General features: G+C 48.0%; 1 protein-coding gene across 1 annotated transcript in view; it reads right to left on the reverse strand.

The window, feature by feature from the left end:
* GLB1 (galactosidase beta 1) overlaps positions 1–19,802 on the reverse strand; it is an 85,417-nt gene that overhangs the window by 34,221 nt on the left and 31,394 nt on the right. The window contains exons 6-10 of the mRNA XM_042957161.1: positions 19,298–19,478; positions 16,539–16,597; positions 15,157–15,278; positions 15,030–15,071; positions 10,071–10,182 (exon numbers count right to left, since the gene is read on the reverse strand). Coding sequence (XP_042813095.1) covers positions 10,071–10,182; positions 15,030–15,071; positions 15,157–15,278; positions 16,539–16,597; positions 19,298–19,478 — 516 coding nt within the window. The remainder of the gene's footprint in view (positions 1–10,070; positions 10,183–15,029; positions 15,072–15,156; positions 15,279–16,538; positions 16,598–19,297; positions 19,479–19,802) is intronic.

Below are 19,802 nucleotides of genomic sequence, written 5' to 3' on the forward strand. Positions count from 1 at the left end.
AAACGCGACTAACTGCAGAGCCAGGTCAAAGACAACGTCCCAGAGAAGGTAACTGAAGTGTGTTCTCATTTTCCAGATGGGTGAAGGTGAGGGAACATTATGTGCAGAGGCTGGGAGATATCAACATACTGTCCTATTCACGGAATCTTATGCACCTTCATTTTCAGGCCGGAGGGTCATGTACAAGAAGGGGAGAATTGCAAAATGAGGCTTGAGGAAAATAGGAGGCCAAGTCATGGAAGGCATCTTGACCAGATCGGCGTTTTAGAGAAATCACTCTGAAAGACAAACCAGAAAAGCCAACTCTGCAGGAAAGGAAAACACTAGAACCACAAGAGTGCAGGCAATGCTTTAGAAGTCTAACATTTGTTATGAAATAGTCACTTCGTTAGCCCTAATTATCAGACATAAAACACTGTGTTTCCACCAGCACCGTGGATCCACAAGAGACAGCTTGTGTCTACCCACTGAGCTAATGTCATTCCATCCATAAACCAAGAAGAACAATCAATCAGCCGGTGTAGACTGGTCCTCAGTCAAGTTTCAGACTTCATTAAGCTCTGAAATAGTAAAAGTCACCTTGGCCATTTTCACGTCCCCGGTCCCCACCCAGCCCCAGCGTCCACCTCAGGGAATCCTAATATTTGCTCCGATTGTCAAGGTCCTCAATGTACAACTTGATTAATTTCTGTAATAATGACCCATCACCAAAAAGCTAGCTGGACTTTCATCTTTGATAGAATCCTTAGGAAGAACTGTAACAAGACTAGAAAGTGGGTCTTAAATTCATTCAAAAGCGTACAAAAATAAACTCACCACTGCCCCTCTCAGGAATTGGTAGGGAGGAGGAGGGCGCTGCCCTACAGTCTTATGGTTCATACTCGAGGTCAAAGTGTTAACCATGTCTGGTTGAGTTTTACCCACAGCAAAGAGAGTATTTTAGAAAATGCAAATGTCATGAGCTTTGTCATACCTTGAAGAGTCACATGCCAAAGGCCACCTGGAGCCTTCATCATCGAGCACAGGCTTCTGCAGCCTGATGGGAAATTATCCACCCTGGGCATCCACATCAGTGAAAGATATTGTCCGTCGACACCCAGCTTACTCTTGAAATGGATTAAAGAAGAGACCCATTCCACCTTTTAAGTCTTTGGTGAAGGAAGAGGCAGCTCTAGTGGGGGTTTTTATGATCCCATTCTTTTCCTCAGTGCAAGCAAACCAGGTGACTGAAAGTCTACAAAGTCTTGTAAGACAGATCTCTTTTATTTTTTTTTATTTTTATTTTTTTTTAATTTTTTTTTTAACGTTTATTTATTTTTGAGACAGAGACAGAGCATGAACGGGGAGGGTCAGAGAGAGGGAGACACAGAATCGGAAGCAGGCTCCAGGCTCCGAGCCATCAGCCCAGAGCCCGACGTGGGGCTCGAACTCACGGACCACGAGATCATGACCTGAGCCTAAGTTGGCCGCTTAACCGACTGAGCCACCCAGGCGCCCCAGACAGATCTCACTTTTAAAGCAGTTCTTTTCTCTTTTCCAAACCTGAAATACCGAAAAGAAGAAAACGGAAAAAAGGACCACGTGGTAAGCTATGATCTATCATAAGCTATTGAATTATACTAATTTCTGGAGACTGTCTCCTTCACGGGCTCATCTTACTGTGCCCTCTGGTGAAACGCTGGGACCCCCCGGGTTTGTCTCCGCTTGGCCCACTGCCCTTCTCGCTCAGCTCTCCATCGGCAATCTCAGCCTCCCCTGAACTTTAGCCTCCCCTTCCACCGATGACCTGTCCTAATGACCGCTTCTCGGAGCTTCTCCCTCTTAAGTGAGGCACTTGCTGGATAGACACCTCCACTCGGATGTCCCCAAAGGCATCTGGAGCTGAACAAACCCAGCGCAGAGCTTCCTTCCCCCTTCCCCTTCCTGGCCCGTGCCTTCCCTGCAGTCCTCCATGGTTGTTGCTGACCACAACACCCATCCGGGTATCCGACCAAAAGCTGTAAACCGAGACAAATCAGTGCCTCCTCACGCTTCCTCACACCTGCACGCGGGCAGTCACCGAATCCGACCGACTGTACCCCCGAAACATTTTTCAAATCTATTGCTTCCTCTCCACGCCCCGCCGCCCCCACCACCATCTCATTTCTAGGTTATGTCAGCAGCCTCCTAGCTCATTTCCTGCGTCCGGAAATGTCCCCGGGGAGGGTCCCAGCAGTGCGTTCACGTGGTCACGGGTTTTTGTAAAATTTGCAGAAGTCATCTAATTTAACCGCCACAGGCTAAGACCCTTGTCTCTTTCTGCGCCAGCTTCCTTGTGTCACAAGTCAGGAGGCCTTGGAGTTCGCCACAGGCATCTCTGGGATGCACCCCAGGGAGGGCTGAGGCGGGGTTTGTTTAATTTGGGTGTTGGATACATCTACATAGTTCGTTGTCACTTCCGTGGCTGGATACACTATCCCTAACAGATCATTCCCCACACCCAACAGGCTGACTCAGTGCACATCACTGGATGGTGCCCTGAGGCATCCAGCCTCAGCAGTACGGGGTTGTAGAAGAGACACAGGGTTTCAAATGTCTGGGGCCAGGACCTGGCTGTAGAAATTTCTCCAAATTCTCAAGCTCATATGTGAAAGAACTGGAGAGAGATTGCCTCAATTTTGATAATAATCTTAAATATGTATATAACTTTATCAGAAACAAAATGTGAAACTTTTTGTTTTCTAAACTCTCAGTATGTGGGAACGCAAACCGGTGCAGCCACTCTGGAAAACGGTATGGAGGTTCCTCAAAAAGCTAAACATAGAACTACCCTACGACCCAGCAGTTGCACTACTAGGCATTTATCCAAGGGATCCAGGTGTGCTGTTTCGAAGGGACACATGCACCCCCATGTTGATAGCAGCCCTATCAACAATAGCCAAAGTATGGAAAGAGCCCAAATGTCTATCGATGGATGAATGGATAAAGAAGATGTGGTATATTTATTCAATGGAGTATTACTGGGCAACCAAAAAGAATGAAATCTTGCCATTTGCAACTACACGGATGGAAATGGAGGGTATTATGCTAAGTCAGTCAGAGAAAGACAAAAATCATATGACTTCACTCCTATGAGGACTTTAAGAGACAAAACAGATGAACATAAGGGAAGGGAAACAAAAATAATATAAAAACAGGGAGGGGGACAAAACAGAAGAGACTCATATGGAGAACAAACTGAGGGTTATTGGAGGGGTTGTAGGAGGAGGGATGGGCTCAATGGGTAAGGGGCACTAAGGAATCTACTCCTGAAATCACTGTTGCACTGTATGCTAACTTGGATGTAAATTTTAAAAAATAAAAAAATAAGATAAAAAAAAAAAGCTCAGTACATTCTAAAAAACAAATTTCAATAAGCCACGCTAAAGAGAAAGATTTCCATTCTCTCTCTAGAGAAAAAGAGTACAAACAAAACAGAGACAAAAACCAGAAGGATAGCAGGTGTGTTTCAGTTAATAAATTCAAAGTATGCTTTGGAATTTTGTGACGTTTGCGATTATTTTAATCCTTAAAATTCTTAAATTTGTCATGATTTTTTTTTTTTTTTACTCATTTAAATACACTTTTGGGGCACCTGGCTGGCTCGGTTGGGGGAGCACGTGACTCTTGATCTTGGGGTTGTGAGTTTGAGCCCCATGTCAGGTGTAGAGATTACTAAAAAATAATAAATTTTAAAAAATACACATTCATTTTTGTTGCCTTATCCAGTACCCTTTGTGACATTCGTATCTGACTGTATCGCTTTCTTCACATTCCTTAAGAGAGCATGTGCAATAGCATTAATGTTCTTGGTGATAATATCACCTGTCCATTAAGGAGAGACTGTAGTAGCGATAGCTTACAATGGAGAGAGATCAGGGAGCCAAAAGGGAACTGGAGATTGTTAAAAGTCCAGTTGACTGGAACACAGGTCCCCCTTCCAGCCAGGCCACTGAAATGCACGGTGCATGTTTGCAAAGGGCCAGAGTATGACAGTCAGAATGGTCCTAGCCGTCCCGGCCAGGTGGTCTGTAGAGCAGGGGCCCTCGAACTGCAGCAGAGAGGGGACTGGCGGGTGATGGTGAACAGCTCTAGCGACCATCAATCAGAAGAGCCAGGGAGAGTCAGGAAAAGTGTGGGGGGAGTGTTGCCGGGGTGGAGGGAGGGGCAGAAAGAGGGAGCTAGAAATATAGGAGAATAAAAATGTGAGATCAAATATAAGGTGATGTTTTACATAACAAAGCACAGTAAATATGTTTTAATATTCGACGATAAGGCATCAAGGGCTCACTATTTCGGAAAGAAAACTATTCTAAAAGTAAACCCACCAGCAACGCCACTGCTGGGTAAATAACCGAAGGAACGGAAAGCAGACTTGAGCAGATACCAGTGCCCTCATGCCCCAGGTAGTATTATGCAAAACAGCCAAAAGATGGGGCGCCTGGGTGGCTCAGTCGATTACGCATCCGACTCTCGGTTTCAGCTCAGGTCATGATATCTCACAGTTCCTGAGTTCGAGCCCTGCATCGGGCTCTGCACTGACAGTGGAGCTTGCTTGGGAGTCTCTCTCTCCTCAGCGCCCCTCCCCTACTCGTGCCCACGCATGCGCACTCTCTCTCCTTCGCTCTCAAAATAAATAAACTTTAAAACAAAACAGCCAAAAAAAAGAGGGGGGGCGCCGGGGTGGCTCAGTCAGTTGGGCGTCTGACTTTGGCTCAGGTCATGATCTTGCGGTCTGTGAGTCTGAGCCCGCATCAGGCTCTGTGCTATCAGCTCAGAGCCTGGAGCCTGCTTTGGATTCTGTGTCTCCCTCTCTCTCTGCCCCTCCCCTGCTCACACTCTGTCTCTGTCTGTCTCTCTCTCTGTCTCTCTCTCTCAAAAATAAATAAATACATACATACATACATACATACATACATACATACATACCAAAAGATGGAAAACAACCCACGTATCCAGCAAGAGACAAATGAGATGAACAGTTAAACAACATGTGGTCTATCCATGCGTGGAATATTACTTAGCCAGAAAAAGGAGTGAAGTTCTGATACATGTTACAACGTGGAGGAACCATGAAAAAATTATGGTAAGTGAAATAAGTCAGACACAAAAGGAAAATATTGTATGGTTCCATTTCTATGAAATATCGAGGACAGGCAACCTTACAGAGGCTAAAAGTAGAGTAGAGGTTACAGCAGCTGCGAGGAGAGGACACTGGCGAGTCCTTCCTTTTTTTTTTTGTTTTTTAATTTTTTAATGTTTATTTTTGAGAGACAGAGCGTGAGTGGGGGAGGGGCAGAGAGAGCCCATTTGAGGCAGGCTCCAGACTCTGAGCTGTCGGCACAGAGCCCGACACAGGGCTTGAACTCGCAAGCTGGGAGATCATGACCTGAGCCGAAGTTGGATGCCCAACCGAGCCACCCAGGCGCCCCTCTTATTTCTTAATAGTTACAGAGTTTCTGTTTGGGGTGATGAAAAGATCTTGAAAATAGACAGTGGTGATGGTTACACAACATTATGAATGTAATTAAAGCCACTGGATCGATCATACACTTAAAAATGGTTAAAATGGCAAACTTTATGTTCTATATACTTTATCATAATTTTAAAAAGTTAATAATGTAAGATGCCAAAAAACCACTGACTGGCAGACTTTATGTATTTATTTTTTTAAGTGTATTTATTTTGACAGAGAGAGAGGGAGAGAATGAATGGATGCGGGGGAGGGGCACAGAGATAACCTGGGTTAAATCTAGGTACTGGGTACATGGGTGTTTGCAACATTATTTTATACACTTAAAATTGTTGCGAATATTTCATATTTTAAAGAAAAATATATCTAATAACTATATTAAGGAATGAAAGACTCATTTTACGAGTATCTAAAAAAACAGGATATTTGGGAATAAGCATATTAAGGAATGGACAAGGATTATCTTAAGAAAATTTAAAACAAGATGGACATCAGAAAGACTTGAAGAGAGGGAGAAGGAACTTTTCTTGGCTAAGACTCCATGTCATAAATTTCACCCCTAATTTGATACACAAATTTAATACAAAATGAGTCAAAATATCAATAGGTTTCCTGGGGTTTTGTTTTGTTTTTTGAAGTTGATAAAATAATACCAAAGCGTATGTGGAAGATAAACTTACAGAGTAGCCAGGGAAATTTTGAAAGACTAAACATGGAAGACAAGTCCTCCCAGGTGATAATAAAACATAGTACAAATAACAATTAAAGCAGTTTGGTGTTGGGAAAGGAGAAAAAAAATTCAGTAACATAAAAGAATCTGAAAACAGACCCAAATACTTTAACCGGCTGGTAACTTAAGAGACGAATAAAGCTGAATCCCAGCCTCACTCCCAACAGCAAAACTGGCAATTCCACGTACATCGATATTTGAACATAAAACGTGAAGTCATAAAAACTGTAAGCACCCCACAGGAATTTATTTCTACTACTAGGCTAGGGAAGCAGCCATGAGGGGCGCCTGGTTGGCTCCGTCGGTTGAGTGTCCAATTTCAGCTCAGGTCATGATCTCAGTTTGTGGGTTCGAGCCCCGCGTCGGACTCTGTGCTGACAGCTCAGAGCCTGGAGCCTGCTTTGGATTCTGTGTCTCCCTCTCCCTCCACCCCCCCGCCCCTCCCCCACTCACCACTCACACACTCTCTCTCCTTTAAAAATAAACATTAAAGAAAAATTTTAAAAAAAAAGAGAGAGAAGTGAAACATTTGACTATATAATAACTCAGGACTGTTTTTTGCAGGAAAAAAAAAAACACTGAAGAAACCCCCCAAACTGGTAAAAATGCCACAATAGAACTCTTGCAAATTACACAGAAAACAAATAGGCAGAGAAACGGGGAAGGAACCCGCACAGGTAGTACACAGAAGAAACACAGGTACAATTTGTACATGAAATGCCATGCACATGGCCACCTTTTCACTGGTGACATTCCGTTCGCATGCTCTCACCCCGGATGTCCCACATGGCTGCCCTACCACCTTGAAGTCTTCACTCCAGCTTTACCTTCTCAAGGAAGCCTTATATATACCAAACAGCTAAAACCATACCTGGCATATAGAGGGACCTTGCCAAACATTTGTGGAATTACTTGTGAATAAACAAACAATGTGGGTCAAGTCAAATAGTGTCTAATACAATTACAATGCCTCATGGGATTTTTTAAAAGAAAGGATGAAAATACATCAACTCTAAACCTAAGGGCACTAAAAAACATGGCGTTAATAAAACATGTAAGTCACAAGGGATGTAACTGGGCTTGATGTGAGACACAGTGCTGGGTGGCTCAGTCGGTTGAGCGACTGGCTTCGGCTCAGGTCATGATCTCGTGGTGTGTGAATTTGAGCCCCACGTCGGGCTCTGTGCCGACAGCTCAGAGCCTGGAGCCCGCTTCGGATTCTGTCTTCCTCACTCTCTGCGCCTCTCTTGCTTGTGCTCTGTCTCCCTCTGTCCTCAAAAATAAACATCAAAAATTCTTTAAAAAAAAAAAGGTGAACAAATAGATTATTGTCAAGTAAGACAGTTGAAAATAATCAATGTATATCAAGAATCATAATGAATGAGCATAAATGAATGTACCAATTAGAAGACAAAAAAATGTTTAAACTAGATTTTTCAACAATCCAGTTATATCTTGTTAACGAGGGACATGTTAAAAAAAAGATATTCAAAGGTTGAAATTAAAGTATTGTGAAAGATATAGCAGTAAATATTAACCGAAAAAATGCATTAGTATCAGACAAAAAAAAAAAACTTGAAGGTAAAAAGCATTATTAGAGATACAGGGCTACGTACATGATGATACTAAATAAATGATACTGAAAGATTTCATTCTCAATTTGCATTCCTAATTCTAATACACAATTACAAAGAGAAACACAATCCTTTAACAAATAATAGAATACATGGATAAAAAGCCAGGAAGGATATCAAAGATATCAGCAGCACCATTAATAAGCTTAACCTAAGGAACACGTATATAGATGATATCCAACAATTATAAAACATATAGTCTTGAGGCGCCTGGGTGGCTCAGTCGGTTAAGCGTCTGACTTCGGCTCAGGTCATGATCTCATGGTTCATGAGTTCAAGCCCTGAGTCAGGCCCTGTGCAGATAGCTCAGAGCCTGGAGCCTGCTTCAGATTCTGTGTCTCCCCCTCTCTCTGCCCCTCTCCTGCTCACATTCTGTCTCTCTCTCTCTTTAATATAAACATTAAAAAATTTTTAAAAACATAGTCTTTTTTTAAAAAAAATTTTTATTCTTTTATTTTAGAAAGAGAGCATGCGAGCAGGGGAGAGGGACAGAGGGAGAGACAGAGAGAATCCTAAGCAGGTTCCATGCTCAGTGTGGAGCCCAACATGGCCCTCAATCCACGACCCTGGGATCATGACCTGAGCAGAAATCAAGAGTTGCTCGAACGACTGAGCCAGCCAGGCGCCCCCTAAACATACAGTCTTTTCAAGAACACATGGAACATTGATTCATATTGATACATGCCAGGCTCCAGGACTCGGTTTGACATATTTCAAGGGATTCACATCATACAGACCATGCTCTCTACCCAGAATGCAAATATGTTATAAACCAACAAATTATAAAAATAATTATGTTAATAATTGCTACTTCTGAATGACTTCTGAACATTTCTAGGGCCAAAGATAAATCCAAACAGGCATCATTAGAAGCAAACTATAGTAAGTATGTTATACGGCCAAAGAGAAATCCAAACAGGCATCATTAGAAGCAAACTATAGTAAGTATGTTACATATCAACACTTAGAAGAAGGAGCTATAGAGGAACCTGAAGGAAATACATAACCTTGAATATTTATATTAGAAAAGAAGAAAGGCTGAATTACAAAGCTAAGTTTCAAATAAAGGAAGGAAATGCCAAAGAGAGGCACAAGGAGCTTTGAAACAGAACGAACATACAGGAGAGAACTGGGGAGTCATCGCTATGAACTCTGCAAAGACGAAACTCATAGTAAAAAGTAGCGAGCGCAACATTTCAACCGTAAATCTGAAAATTCAGGCGAAGTGGGCACATTCTTAGAGGAGTTAAGTATTGATCACATTTTTCAATGTGCTTAAAGTACTTCACAAGATGAATTTGTACACGTAGGCTTAAATTGAGACTAAGGCATCCTTAAACCAAAAAAAGGTCCATACCATTTATAGGCAGAAAACCTTTTGTTTTTTAACTTCAAAACTCAGGTGACTGAGCAGAAAAATTGTGGTTTTGTTTTTTTTTTTTTTACACCCACAGCAGAGACAGGAAACCCCACCTGGGTGCTTTAGATGCCTCAAAAGGTCACAACTGTTAGCAGGACTGAGCGTTCAGCTGGCAGGCCAAACGGAAGTGGCACTTACTTGCCCCAGATGAAGAACGGAGGCGCTGTTGATAGCTCACCTTTGCACCATGCTTCACAAAGCCTGCGGATTTTCTCTCCTACGTGCTTCAGCTACTTACGTGGACACACATCTTCTTACCTTCAGCACAAACAGTTGGAACGGCCACCAGTTGTCGGACAACACACGTGCCAGGCCTATACCGGCTGCCTTATGGATGGTCTTTTTTGTGTTTTACTGTTTATTTATTTTTGAGAGAGAGCGCAAGCAGGGGAGGAGAAGAGAGAGAGGCGGGGGGACAGAGGATTCCAAGCAGGCTCCGCGCTGACAGCAGCAGGCTCGAACTCACGAACCTCAAGAACGTGACCTGAGCCGGAGTCGGCCACTCGACAGACTGAGCCGCCCAGGGGCCCCACAGATGTCCTTTTCGATCCTTATGATGCAATGAGGTGCTACTGTCCCAGTTTCACAAAGAATAGACGAGTGAAGTAACGTGCTCACAGGCTCGCTCTTAATCAGGTGGGGGTCAAGACCCAAGGCCAACCAAATCCACCTGAGGCCTCCCCTCCATACACCCTTTTAAGCACAAGGGCTCCAGGGACTCATCTACAGAGCACAACGCATCTAAAGCAGGCTGTATCCAAGCCCTACTCACCGCGGCCCGGACCAGGCACCCACCTTCCGGATAACGTCCCGCAGAGCAAAATACTTGTCAGTGAGGTCCCCTGCCTCGCTCAGTGGGGCGTCATAGTCGTAGCTGGTGGGCTGTGGTTGGTAGGGGATGTTGGCCCTGGAAGACAAAAACATGCCACCGTTAACTACTGAGGGCCCTCCCCCCGGGACAAGTTCTTTGGGATTTCTGGGCTCAGGGTTGTTGTCGGGGGAGAACATAAAGGGCACATTAGAACCCACTGTCAAATGACACAGAGGTGGCCCTGAGGAGGCAAGGTTTAGAGAAACGCGTTTCTTCCAGCAGGTGGCCCTTCCCTTCACAAGCACCTTAGAGCCTATAAGGCACCGTCCCCGCCCATTCGCCCAGCAAGAGCCCTCAGCGGGGACCCCAGCAGATGTCACCACCGCTGAACCAGCAGGGAGCTGAAGCTCCCACAAAATGAGGTCAGTGTCTCAAAGGAGTCACGGCAGGCTTCTGGCATGACCCACGTCTGCGATCGTTCCCATGCCCTCGGACACCACACGGGAGATGACTGCAGACACACGTTACCCCACGGAGTCAAGCGTAACCATGAGGCCTCTAACACCTGTGCGGTCAGAGGACCTGCGGTGTCTTCTCCCGGCCCCTTCAGGAGCAAGTCACACCCTCACTCCCCCAGCTCCCGGGACGGCCGGCTGCTGACAGCTCTCAGATGCGCCCTCTGCTCTCGGGCCTCTGCTGGGCCACCTGCCAAGGTTCTGGCCCTCGGGGGACAGCCCATGTGCAACGAGTGACCATGAGGGCTCAAAAACCCAGCCCCTGGTGTCCCAGCTCCAGAGCTCTCTCTAGAACCAGCCGAGCCACTCCAGAATTCCCTCCCGGCTCAACTTCTTCCTCTGCCCAGGGCCACCACCCACACCCTCTGAAGGTGCTGCTCCTGGAACGTGCCCCAAGAACCTCCCGCTGGGGAATCACAGTCCGTTTCCCAGGGAACAAAACCCGCCACAGAGACCAATGAACACTGATCATACTGTGTATGCAAAGACTAGAAAGGTAAAGGGCCTTGCAAGTATTGTTCCAGGGGTACGTTCTGGACCAGTGGGGCCCAGCCTTGTCACAGATGATGTTCACAGGCAGGAGACTGGGTGCACTAGTGGGTAGCGAGCCTGTGCTACTACGTAGAAAACGTACCCGTGCAACATGGGGAGCCTGTTCAGATTCCTAAGCCCCACCGCACCGGGGATTCTGAGTCAGCAGGTCTTGGGTGGGACCTGAGACTCTGCCTTCCTTTAAAAATGTTTTTTTAACGTTTATTTATTTTTGAGAGAGAGAGAGAGAGAGAGAGCGCGTGCACACAAGTGAGGGAGGGGCAGAGAGGGCGGAGACACAGAATCGGAAGCAGGCTCCAGGCTCCGAGCCATCAGCACAGAGCCCAGTGCAGGGCTCAAACTCACGAACTGTGAGACGAAGTCAGACGCTCAACCGACTAAGCCGGGGTCTCTAACAGGCTCCCAGGTGATGCTGATGCTGGCGCCTGTGGACTAGTAAGGCTCTGCGCCAGGCCTTTCTCTTCTACTCCTGAGAGCATTTTGCAACCAAGGGTGTGAGAATAAAGCTGCTTTAGGATCATCTCATACCATATCTAACCGTTAAGCAAAGGAGGCACAAAGTCTGACAGTTCACCTGTGACTTAGTAAGAACTCCTTGGTCTGATCCCACAGCCCGTGAATGATGGCACCACCTTGGGGGATCCTACTGGACCTTGGGGGATCCTACTGCTGGGGGAGCTGACAGATGAGCTGGGCCGAGGCTCAGGTCACCCCCCAACACCGTTTCATTAGTTCTCTCTGCACAAGATCTACATGTCTGAGGGACTGGGACCACTTAAGCAACCGAACTGACCCAGTCCTTCCTTTACCTCGCTTTTTCTTGACTGGAGGCAGTGGCCTGCCCACAGATCCACCTGCCTGTGGGGATACATACATTAAAGCACATCCTTTGCTGTGAGATGCAAAGAAACATAAAACCACATCCCTTGTTGCAAGGAGCTCATCTCCTTTGTGGCCCCTCTCCTACCTCTAATGTGGCAGTCACGTTGCCCACCTTCCTATTTATATGAGTGGCACCACACCAGGTGCCTGCCCCTCAAGCTTACGCTTCAGAGCTCACTCCCACAGCTGAGCTCAATCAGTGGTCACCAAGTTGAACCGAACAAATGTGACTCCCAGAGACAAAATCACAGGCCAAGGGAAGCCAGGCACGGAAGCTGGCCAGTGGGTCAAAGGATGGACTGAAAAACAAAGTCTTTGCTCTGGTTTCACCCACAGAATCTTTCTCTGGATGCCCTCAGACCACCCCAGGGCAGGGTCGGAGAGAAAGCACGCTAACTCAAGCGTCCTCTGCCCGTGGTAGGGAGTGCAAGGTGGGAAGGCAAACGAAACGGCAAGGCTCACCGCTCCGCAACTCTGCACGTCGCGTGAGAAGTCCAGGATGGCCTGGGTCCCGCAGGAGGCCTCACAGATGGGGATGCACGCAGGCAGAGTGGGGTGCACACCCGTGCACGGACAGGTGCATCCCCCGTGGGCAGGACGGGCAGTGAGCTCCCTGCCAGGGGCCTTCCCTCTCACGGCGCTCCTCTGGGATCTGGCCTGAGGAGCGGCCACAAAGAAGCACACACTGGCCCTCCCCCACGTCCCCAAGGAGACCAAGCACTAGGGCAGGTCAGAGAGGCCCACAAACATGGGAGGGGCTGGTTTGGGAGCTGGTGCAAGGGCTTTGGGATGCAAGAGGTGGTCCAAAGGGCAGTGGCCAGCTTTCCAAGGCCCAAGTTCGAGTCCTATCCCCTGCCAGCTGAACGGGAAACCTGTGGACTTTTTTTTGCACCCTGCTTTTCTGATCTGTAAAATGGGCCCATAATCTCTGGCCTAGATGAGACTGCTATGAGAACTAACTGAGAAAACAGAGGCAGAAGAGAGACTTGTTATTTATTATAGGGTCAGGAGCAAGGCAAGGGATTGAAGACAACTTCCATTTTCTGAGTGGTTGTTTTTATAGATCTAAATTTTCAAAAAAGAAGAATGTATCATTTTATGTAAAATAGTACAAGATAAAAAAAATTGTATCGTGAGCTACAAAGTTCCCCCCAAATATCAGTCTTCATTCCTGGACTGGATGCTTGGTACCATTCCACGAATGGAAAGCAGGTGGAATCCTTATCTACTGAATGAAAAAGGCGCCACAAAATCTTAACTGTTTCTAGTGAGAAGACGGGCACACAGACATGATCTAAAACTTCAATTGGCATACGGTGATCTTTTAAGAAGTGACATCTGAGTTTTGCAGTATCTCCCTTCTTGCCTCTAATAACAGTGATGATATTAGTGACACTAATGATGTTAGTTACTAGTAACAGTAACACTTGTAGGCAAGGCCTGCCAGCCCATCCCACCTCGCACAGAAGAGAGCTGTTCATTAGGGACAGATCCTGGGAGGTTCAGGCCAAATTAAGCTTCCAAAACTCAGCACTGGGGGGCATCCTCAGTGATTCAGAGAGAAAGGGCAGCTGCGGAGAGGGGTGAGGAAAGAGCCTGAGAAAAAGGCTAATATAGCATGACTTGCCTGCAAAAATCAATGGCAGTGAAGAGAATTTTTCATAGTTTTTCCTGATAAAAAGGGAGAGACCATCCAGGAATGGGAAAGGGTACAGCCACTTTGAAAACAGTATAGCAGCTCCTCAAACTCTGATCTTAAAAGTTAGTTACCCTATTATCCAGCAAACGCCCTCTTAGGTACACGCCCAAAAGACTGAAACGGGGATTCAAATGAATACTTACATGTTAACGTTCATAGCAACATTATTTATAATGGCCAGAACGTGGTAACAACTCAAATACCCATCAATTTGACATCTGGATAAACAAGATGTTGTATATCCGGGCAACAGAATATTATTTATCAGTAAAAAAACTAAAGTACGGATCCTACAACATGGATGGACCTTGAAAAGATTCATCTTTTCAACCTGCCTAAGGGGCAGAAGTGAAACACAAAGCTGACCACATATCATATGATTCTATTTATAAGCAACGCCCAGAATAGGGAAATTCACAACAACAGAGAGTATAGACTCATGGTTGCTAAGGGCCGGGAGGAGAGAGAGTGGGGAATTTCTCCGATAAGGGGTTTCTTTTTGGGGTAGTGAAAATGTTTTGGAACTAGGTGGTGGTAATGGGTATGCAACTTTGTGATATGCGAAGCACCACTAAACTGTGACTCATAAAATTGTGAGTTTTATGGTATGTGAATTATATCTCAACAAAACAAAATGTTTAAAAAAAAATAAGAAAAGAAAAGAAAATAGATCACAGCAGAATACATGAACAAGTAAGCTATAGCCAGAGACTATGGGACCTACCCAGCTACCTTGTTTAAAACAATAAGGTTTCTGGGGGGCACCTGGGGGCGCAGTCAGTTCAGCATCCGATTCGGCTTAGGTCATGATCTCGCAGTTTGTGAGTTCAAGCCCCGCATCAGGCTCTGTGCTGTCAGCTTGGAGCCTGGAGCCCACTTCAGATTCTGTGTCTCTCTCTCTGCCCCTTCTCTGCTTGTTCTCTGTCTCTCTCAAAAATAAATAAACATTAAAAAAAAATTTTTTTTAAAGAATAAGATTTCTGGGGCATCTGTCTGGCTTGGTCAGAAGAGCATGTGTCTCTTGATCTTGGGGCTGTGAGTTGGAGCCCCATTACTAAAAAAAAAAATAAGTAAACTTGAAAATAAATAAATAAGCAATAGGCTTTCTAAGCGGACAAGTTCTGTTCCTTAAGAAAAAATTATCGTGATTTTAAAAATTATGTAGGTAGTTCTTATATATTAGGAAATTGCTATATATTAGAAAATAAAAGTTGTCTGTAGGCACTCCCTACCCCCAAATCAAGCCCCAGAAACATTCTAGCATAAGCTTCCATGAACACATTAAATTGCTCTTACCATTCCAATAAGCGAAATTGGTCCCACCTATAAACATGTACCTGCAAGGAAACAAGAGAACAGACATACTTAACTACGAGCCCATAGCTATGGAGGGTGCCCTCCCTTCCAGGAATTACCACTCACAAGTTCACATTCGCCCCATGGGCAAGTACGTCATGGAGGGAGGAAGCTACCACTTCAGTCCTCACTGTTGAGTGAGGCTGGCCCCAGTGGTCTAACCAGCCAGTATAGAATTCAGAATTCACCTAAAAAGAGGAAAGGACAGGGAGCTCAGGACAGACTCATGACCTTCAGACGTTGGCACTTCTCTAGAACCATCACCCTATCTACCCCACCGAGCGATGGGCAGAGCGGGCCGTGTACGTGTACTGCTTAGCCCAGAGCTGGGGGACCAATGAGGGTCACTGCCCAAACTCAGTTTTTAGGTGCCAACAATACAGGTATTCCTGAAAAGCTGTACCCGCAACAAAATTTTGTTAGCCAGCCCCCAGTTTGAACAAGGCAGGAAATTTTGGTGGGCAAAAGAATCCGATGGCAAAATATTTTCACCAAACTGTCAGATCTAAGTTCACCCATTGTGTCCATCCGGATTTTCAGATCACAGGTTGACTTTAGCTGAGGCGGACCTGCCCGAGTATTCTGCGAAGCAAACCCCAGGCACTTCACGGCTCTCTAGAGCACGCCCCTGCCACGCCCTTCCTTCTGGAGAAGGAAGAAGAAACCTGGACGTGTTCTGGGGCTGCCTGTGTCAGGGCTTGGGAAACAGCTCCATCCAGTCTGTGAACACAGGTTCTGCACTGCTCAGAGACCGTGTTCAGGAAAGGCTGTGTGCACGGGCGGGGGGCAGCCTGGCCGGCTGCACAGAAGGCACAGGACCCCAGCCCTCAAACTGTGCCGAGAAACAAGGGTGACGACTACGGACAAGGGAGAAGCTGAAGGGCTGTGCGGACCTGCCCGGACGTTCCTGTCGCCTCCTCCTCCTGGCTGCCTCTGCGGCATGCCAGAAAGCCCCCGAACTCAGCCTGTGCTCCCCAGGATGCCTGTCGGAAATGCCGACGCTCGGGCCCCACGCGGGCCCTGCGTCTTACCCAGATTCCTCCGCGACTCACACGCACACTAAAGACGGAGAAGCTCTGTCGCAAAGAGCTCTCAAGAAACACAGACCTGAACTCAGAGGCTGGCCCTGGCCATCGCCAGCTGTACGGCCCTGGCTAAGTGACGTGTTCCCTGAGCCTCGGTGAAAATGGAGAAAACGACACCCCCTGTGAGAGGGGCCATCAGTGCCGAGCGGGAGGGAGCACGAAAGAGCGCGGAGCCCGAGTCATGGCAGGACAGGCACATCTGTCCCCACTGTGTTCCACGCCACTGCTGTCACTGCGCCCAGAGGGCCACGGGCCCCCGGTCCCATCCAGCCGCGGACTCCGCAGCCGGAAAAGGCAAGGACCTACCCCCTTAGTTATTGCAAGCAACCTCGCCTCAACCCGCAGCTCACCCCCCGTTCTTACCAACGGTCCTCTGGGCTCGCTCTTTCTCTGGATCTGGAAAGCAGCGGTGATGTTGGCATCTGGAAGTTACGAGACGGAGAAGAAAGGTCAGTCGTGGGAATGATAAGTCAAGTAAAAAGAGTCCTGCACAGACCTTTAGCCCGAGGCCCTGCCTGCCCTTGGCCCACAGGGGGCCTGGAACATCCCCCAGCCAGCTTTAGGCTGGACTCACACCATCCATCCGAAGGATGTGTGGGGATCACGGAACGTGACTTCTTCTCAGAGCAGGTCCCTATGGTCTTTCCTGACCGCCTTGTCTCAGGAGATCACGTCACAGGCTCGTCTTCTCCACCTGGGTTTCCCCGCACGTTTTGCGTCCTTCTCTCTCCACAGAGAGGCCCATCTGGTTGACCGAGATGCTCCCTACAGGATGGGGCTTGCTTTGAAGACACCTCCTTGCAGCCTCCACGGCACCCCCCACACACATGATAATGCCACAGCTACGTGCCAGGCCATTAACAAAGCAAAGGGAGAGATGTGGTCTCATTGTCTTTTTATGCCTGAGCCACGGCGCATACGCTGATTTTGAATCTGTACATCGTCAGCCACTCCAGGCCACTTGCTCTTAAGTTCTCCTTCTAAAATACTCCATTAAGACGCCCGTGTGTGGGCTTGCTCCCTCTGTCTCCTTTCCCTCTCTGAACGGGACGAACCTCTCCCCACGGAGGCCGTGGGCTGCCTTCCTGCAGTGAACGAACAAGCACGAACCGTATTTCTCTAACCGGAGCAGAGGGTACGCTGGCCCCGAACTTCACGACCCACTTCCCACAGCAGGTACCCGGCGTGGAAATGACACCAGCCAAGACCTCGAAATAACCCCTTGCCCCCTGTAAGGCCAGGCCTCGGGAGAGGACGTGCTGGTCAAGAGTGGAATCTCATTTACTCATGGCTGTAAATGTCTCACCATTAAGCACCGGGTGGCATTCAGATCTTTCAGTTCTGTTCTCGTGGGCCTCGTCCTGTGACCTCACCCTGGACGCTGCCCCGTCCCACACACGTGAATGAAGCGGCCACAAGCCCCACCTGCCCCACACACACTGGCCTCACGTTGGTCTGTCTTCGACCCACAGCCGGAGCCACTGTGTTCTCACCCCACATGCACATCAGCCCTACAGCAAAGTCAGAATAACCTTCAAACTGTTTCTCCCGACACAAGGATGCCGTGCTTTTCATCACTGTGATGGGAAGTGTGCCAGGGCAGGAGGAAACCAGAGTGCCGCTTCCTGTGCAGCTCTTTGTAGACGAGTTATTTCATCACCAAACACTCTGAGCAACGCCTCATGTTTCTAGAAACACTTCATTCACTTAAAACCAGCTCTTTTCTTTTCTGCGAATGTAGAAGGAGCTCTTTAAAAATGCAACTTCAGGGGCGCCCGGGGGGCTCAGTCGCTGGGGCGTTCGACTCTCGATTTCGGCTCAGGTCACGGTCTCACGGTTTGTGGGATCGAGCCCTGCGTCGGGCTCTGTGCTCACAGCACGGAACCTGCTTGGGATTCTCTCTCTCTGCCCCTCCCCTGGCTCGCGCTCGTTCTCTCAAAATACGTAAAATAAACTTTAAAAATTATTTTAAAAATAATACATAAAAAAGGCAACTTCAGCCTTCCACACATCCTTCTCAAGAGAAAGTCAGTGCTGGTCGTGCCGTGGGGGTGGAGCCTCTTACACTGTCAGGAAGGCAGCGGGGCCTTCATGCTGCTTGAAGGGCAGGTCTTTTGTGGGGGGGGGGGGGGAGGGGAGGTTGACATTTATTTTGAAATAATTTCAACCTTACGCAAGAGTTGTGAGAAGAGAACAAAGAACCCGAATTCCCAAAGGACCGAGATTCCTCAGTCGTTAACATTTTGCCACGTTTGTTTTATCAGTTTGTCTGTCTGTCTCTCTCTCTCTCTCTCTCTCTCTCAGTACAGTTACTTTTCTCTGAACCATTTGTGAATAAGTTGCAGGCATGATGGCCCTTTACCCCTAAATACTTCAGCATACATTCCCGGAAGAGCATGAGCATTCTTCAAATAGACACAACACGATTATTTAAAAAACGGGGGAGGTTAACATGCAAACAATCCTGTTATCTAATCTACAGATTTGATTCAAAAAATGCAATTGTCCGGGAATGGCCTTCTTAGCACAGATAGACGGAAGGCGGGCAAATCCGGTCCGGGGTCCCCTTCAGGAGCATACACTGCCTGTGGGTGTCCTGTCCTTCATGACAGCTGCCCCCTTAACGCTGGTCACGGCCGGGAGCCTGCGGGCCGCGCCGGCCGCCCCGGAATCGCACTCGCTGGGCCTCCTGCAGCTGACACGGCCCTAACCGGTGAGGCAAGGCCTTTTTGCAGCATCTCCCCGACGGCCCGCGGCCCGCAAGGGTCACGATGTTGAGTTCCACGGAAAGACCACGCTCGTGTAGGGAGGCTCCCCGCATTCCAGGGCGGGGCCACACCACCCTCCCGGTAGCCGACCTGGAGGACGAGCGCACGGGGGCGCAGCTCCTAGCAGCTCCCGCCCTAAGGGCCCATCGGCCTCACTCAAATAACTAACGCGAGCCACAGGGGGGCGCTTCACTACTGACTCCGTTTGATCCGTCGGGGAGCATTTGGGAAATCTCACTCAACGTACCCACTGCAAACGCGCGGCCCGGGGTGCCGGCCGGCGCCCACCGCCCACCGCCCACCGCCCGAGCCCGCGCGGCCTGGGCGCGGTTCTCTGCGACGGCGAACACCGACCTGGGCCGAAGTCCACGGTGGCGTAGATGCCCTGCAGCGCCCCGCACTGCAGGAACTTCTCGTGCGCCCCGTCGGTGGTGAACAGAAGCACGTCACCGCCCAGGTGGTCGCGGAAGCGCCGCTGCAGGAAGCGCAGGTAGTCGTAGTCACAGGTGAAGTAGCTGCCGTATTCGTTTTCAACCTGCAAGTTAACAAAGGGGCGGGGTCAGGAGATCCCGACCGAGTCCTTCGAGGCAGGCTTGAGCCCCTGCCCAACCACTGCCAAAGCTCGACCGTTGCCCAAGTCCTCGCATCTTCCAAAGGGCAACTCCGCACGAAAACACCGCCCCTACCTCCCGCTCCACCAAAATAAGAAAGACAAAACCACCGTGTCAGATTTTGGATTGTAGTGATGCTCTACCCTATACTGGGTAATAGATCCTTCAAACGTGACATAAACAACACCTTCCCACGGTAGAAATATTAGACAATGTGGGGAAATGCAAAGAAACTAGAAAGACCGTGT

The sequence above is a fragment of the Panthera tigris genome, chromosome C2, assembly GCF_018350195.1.
Source record: "Panthera tigris isolate Pti1 chromosome C2, P.tigris_Pti1_mat1.1, whole genome shotgun sequence".
Classification (NCBI taxonomy): domain Eukaryota; kingdom Metazoa; phylum Chordata; class Mammalia; order Carnivora; family Felidae; genus Panthera; species Panthera tigris.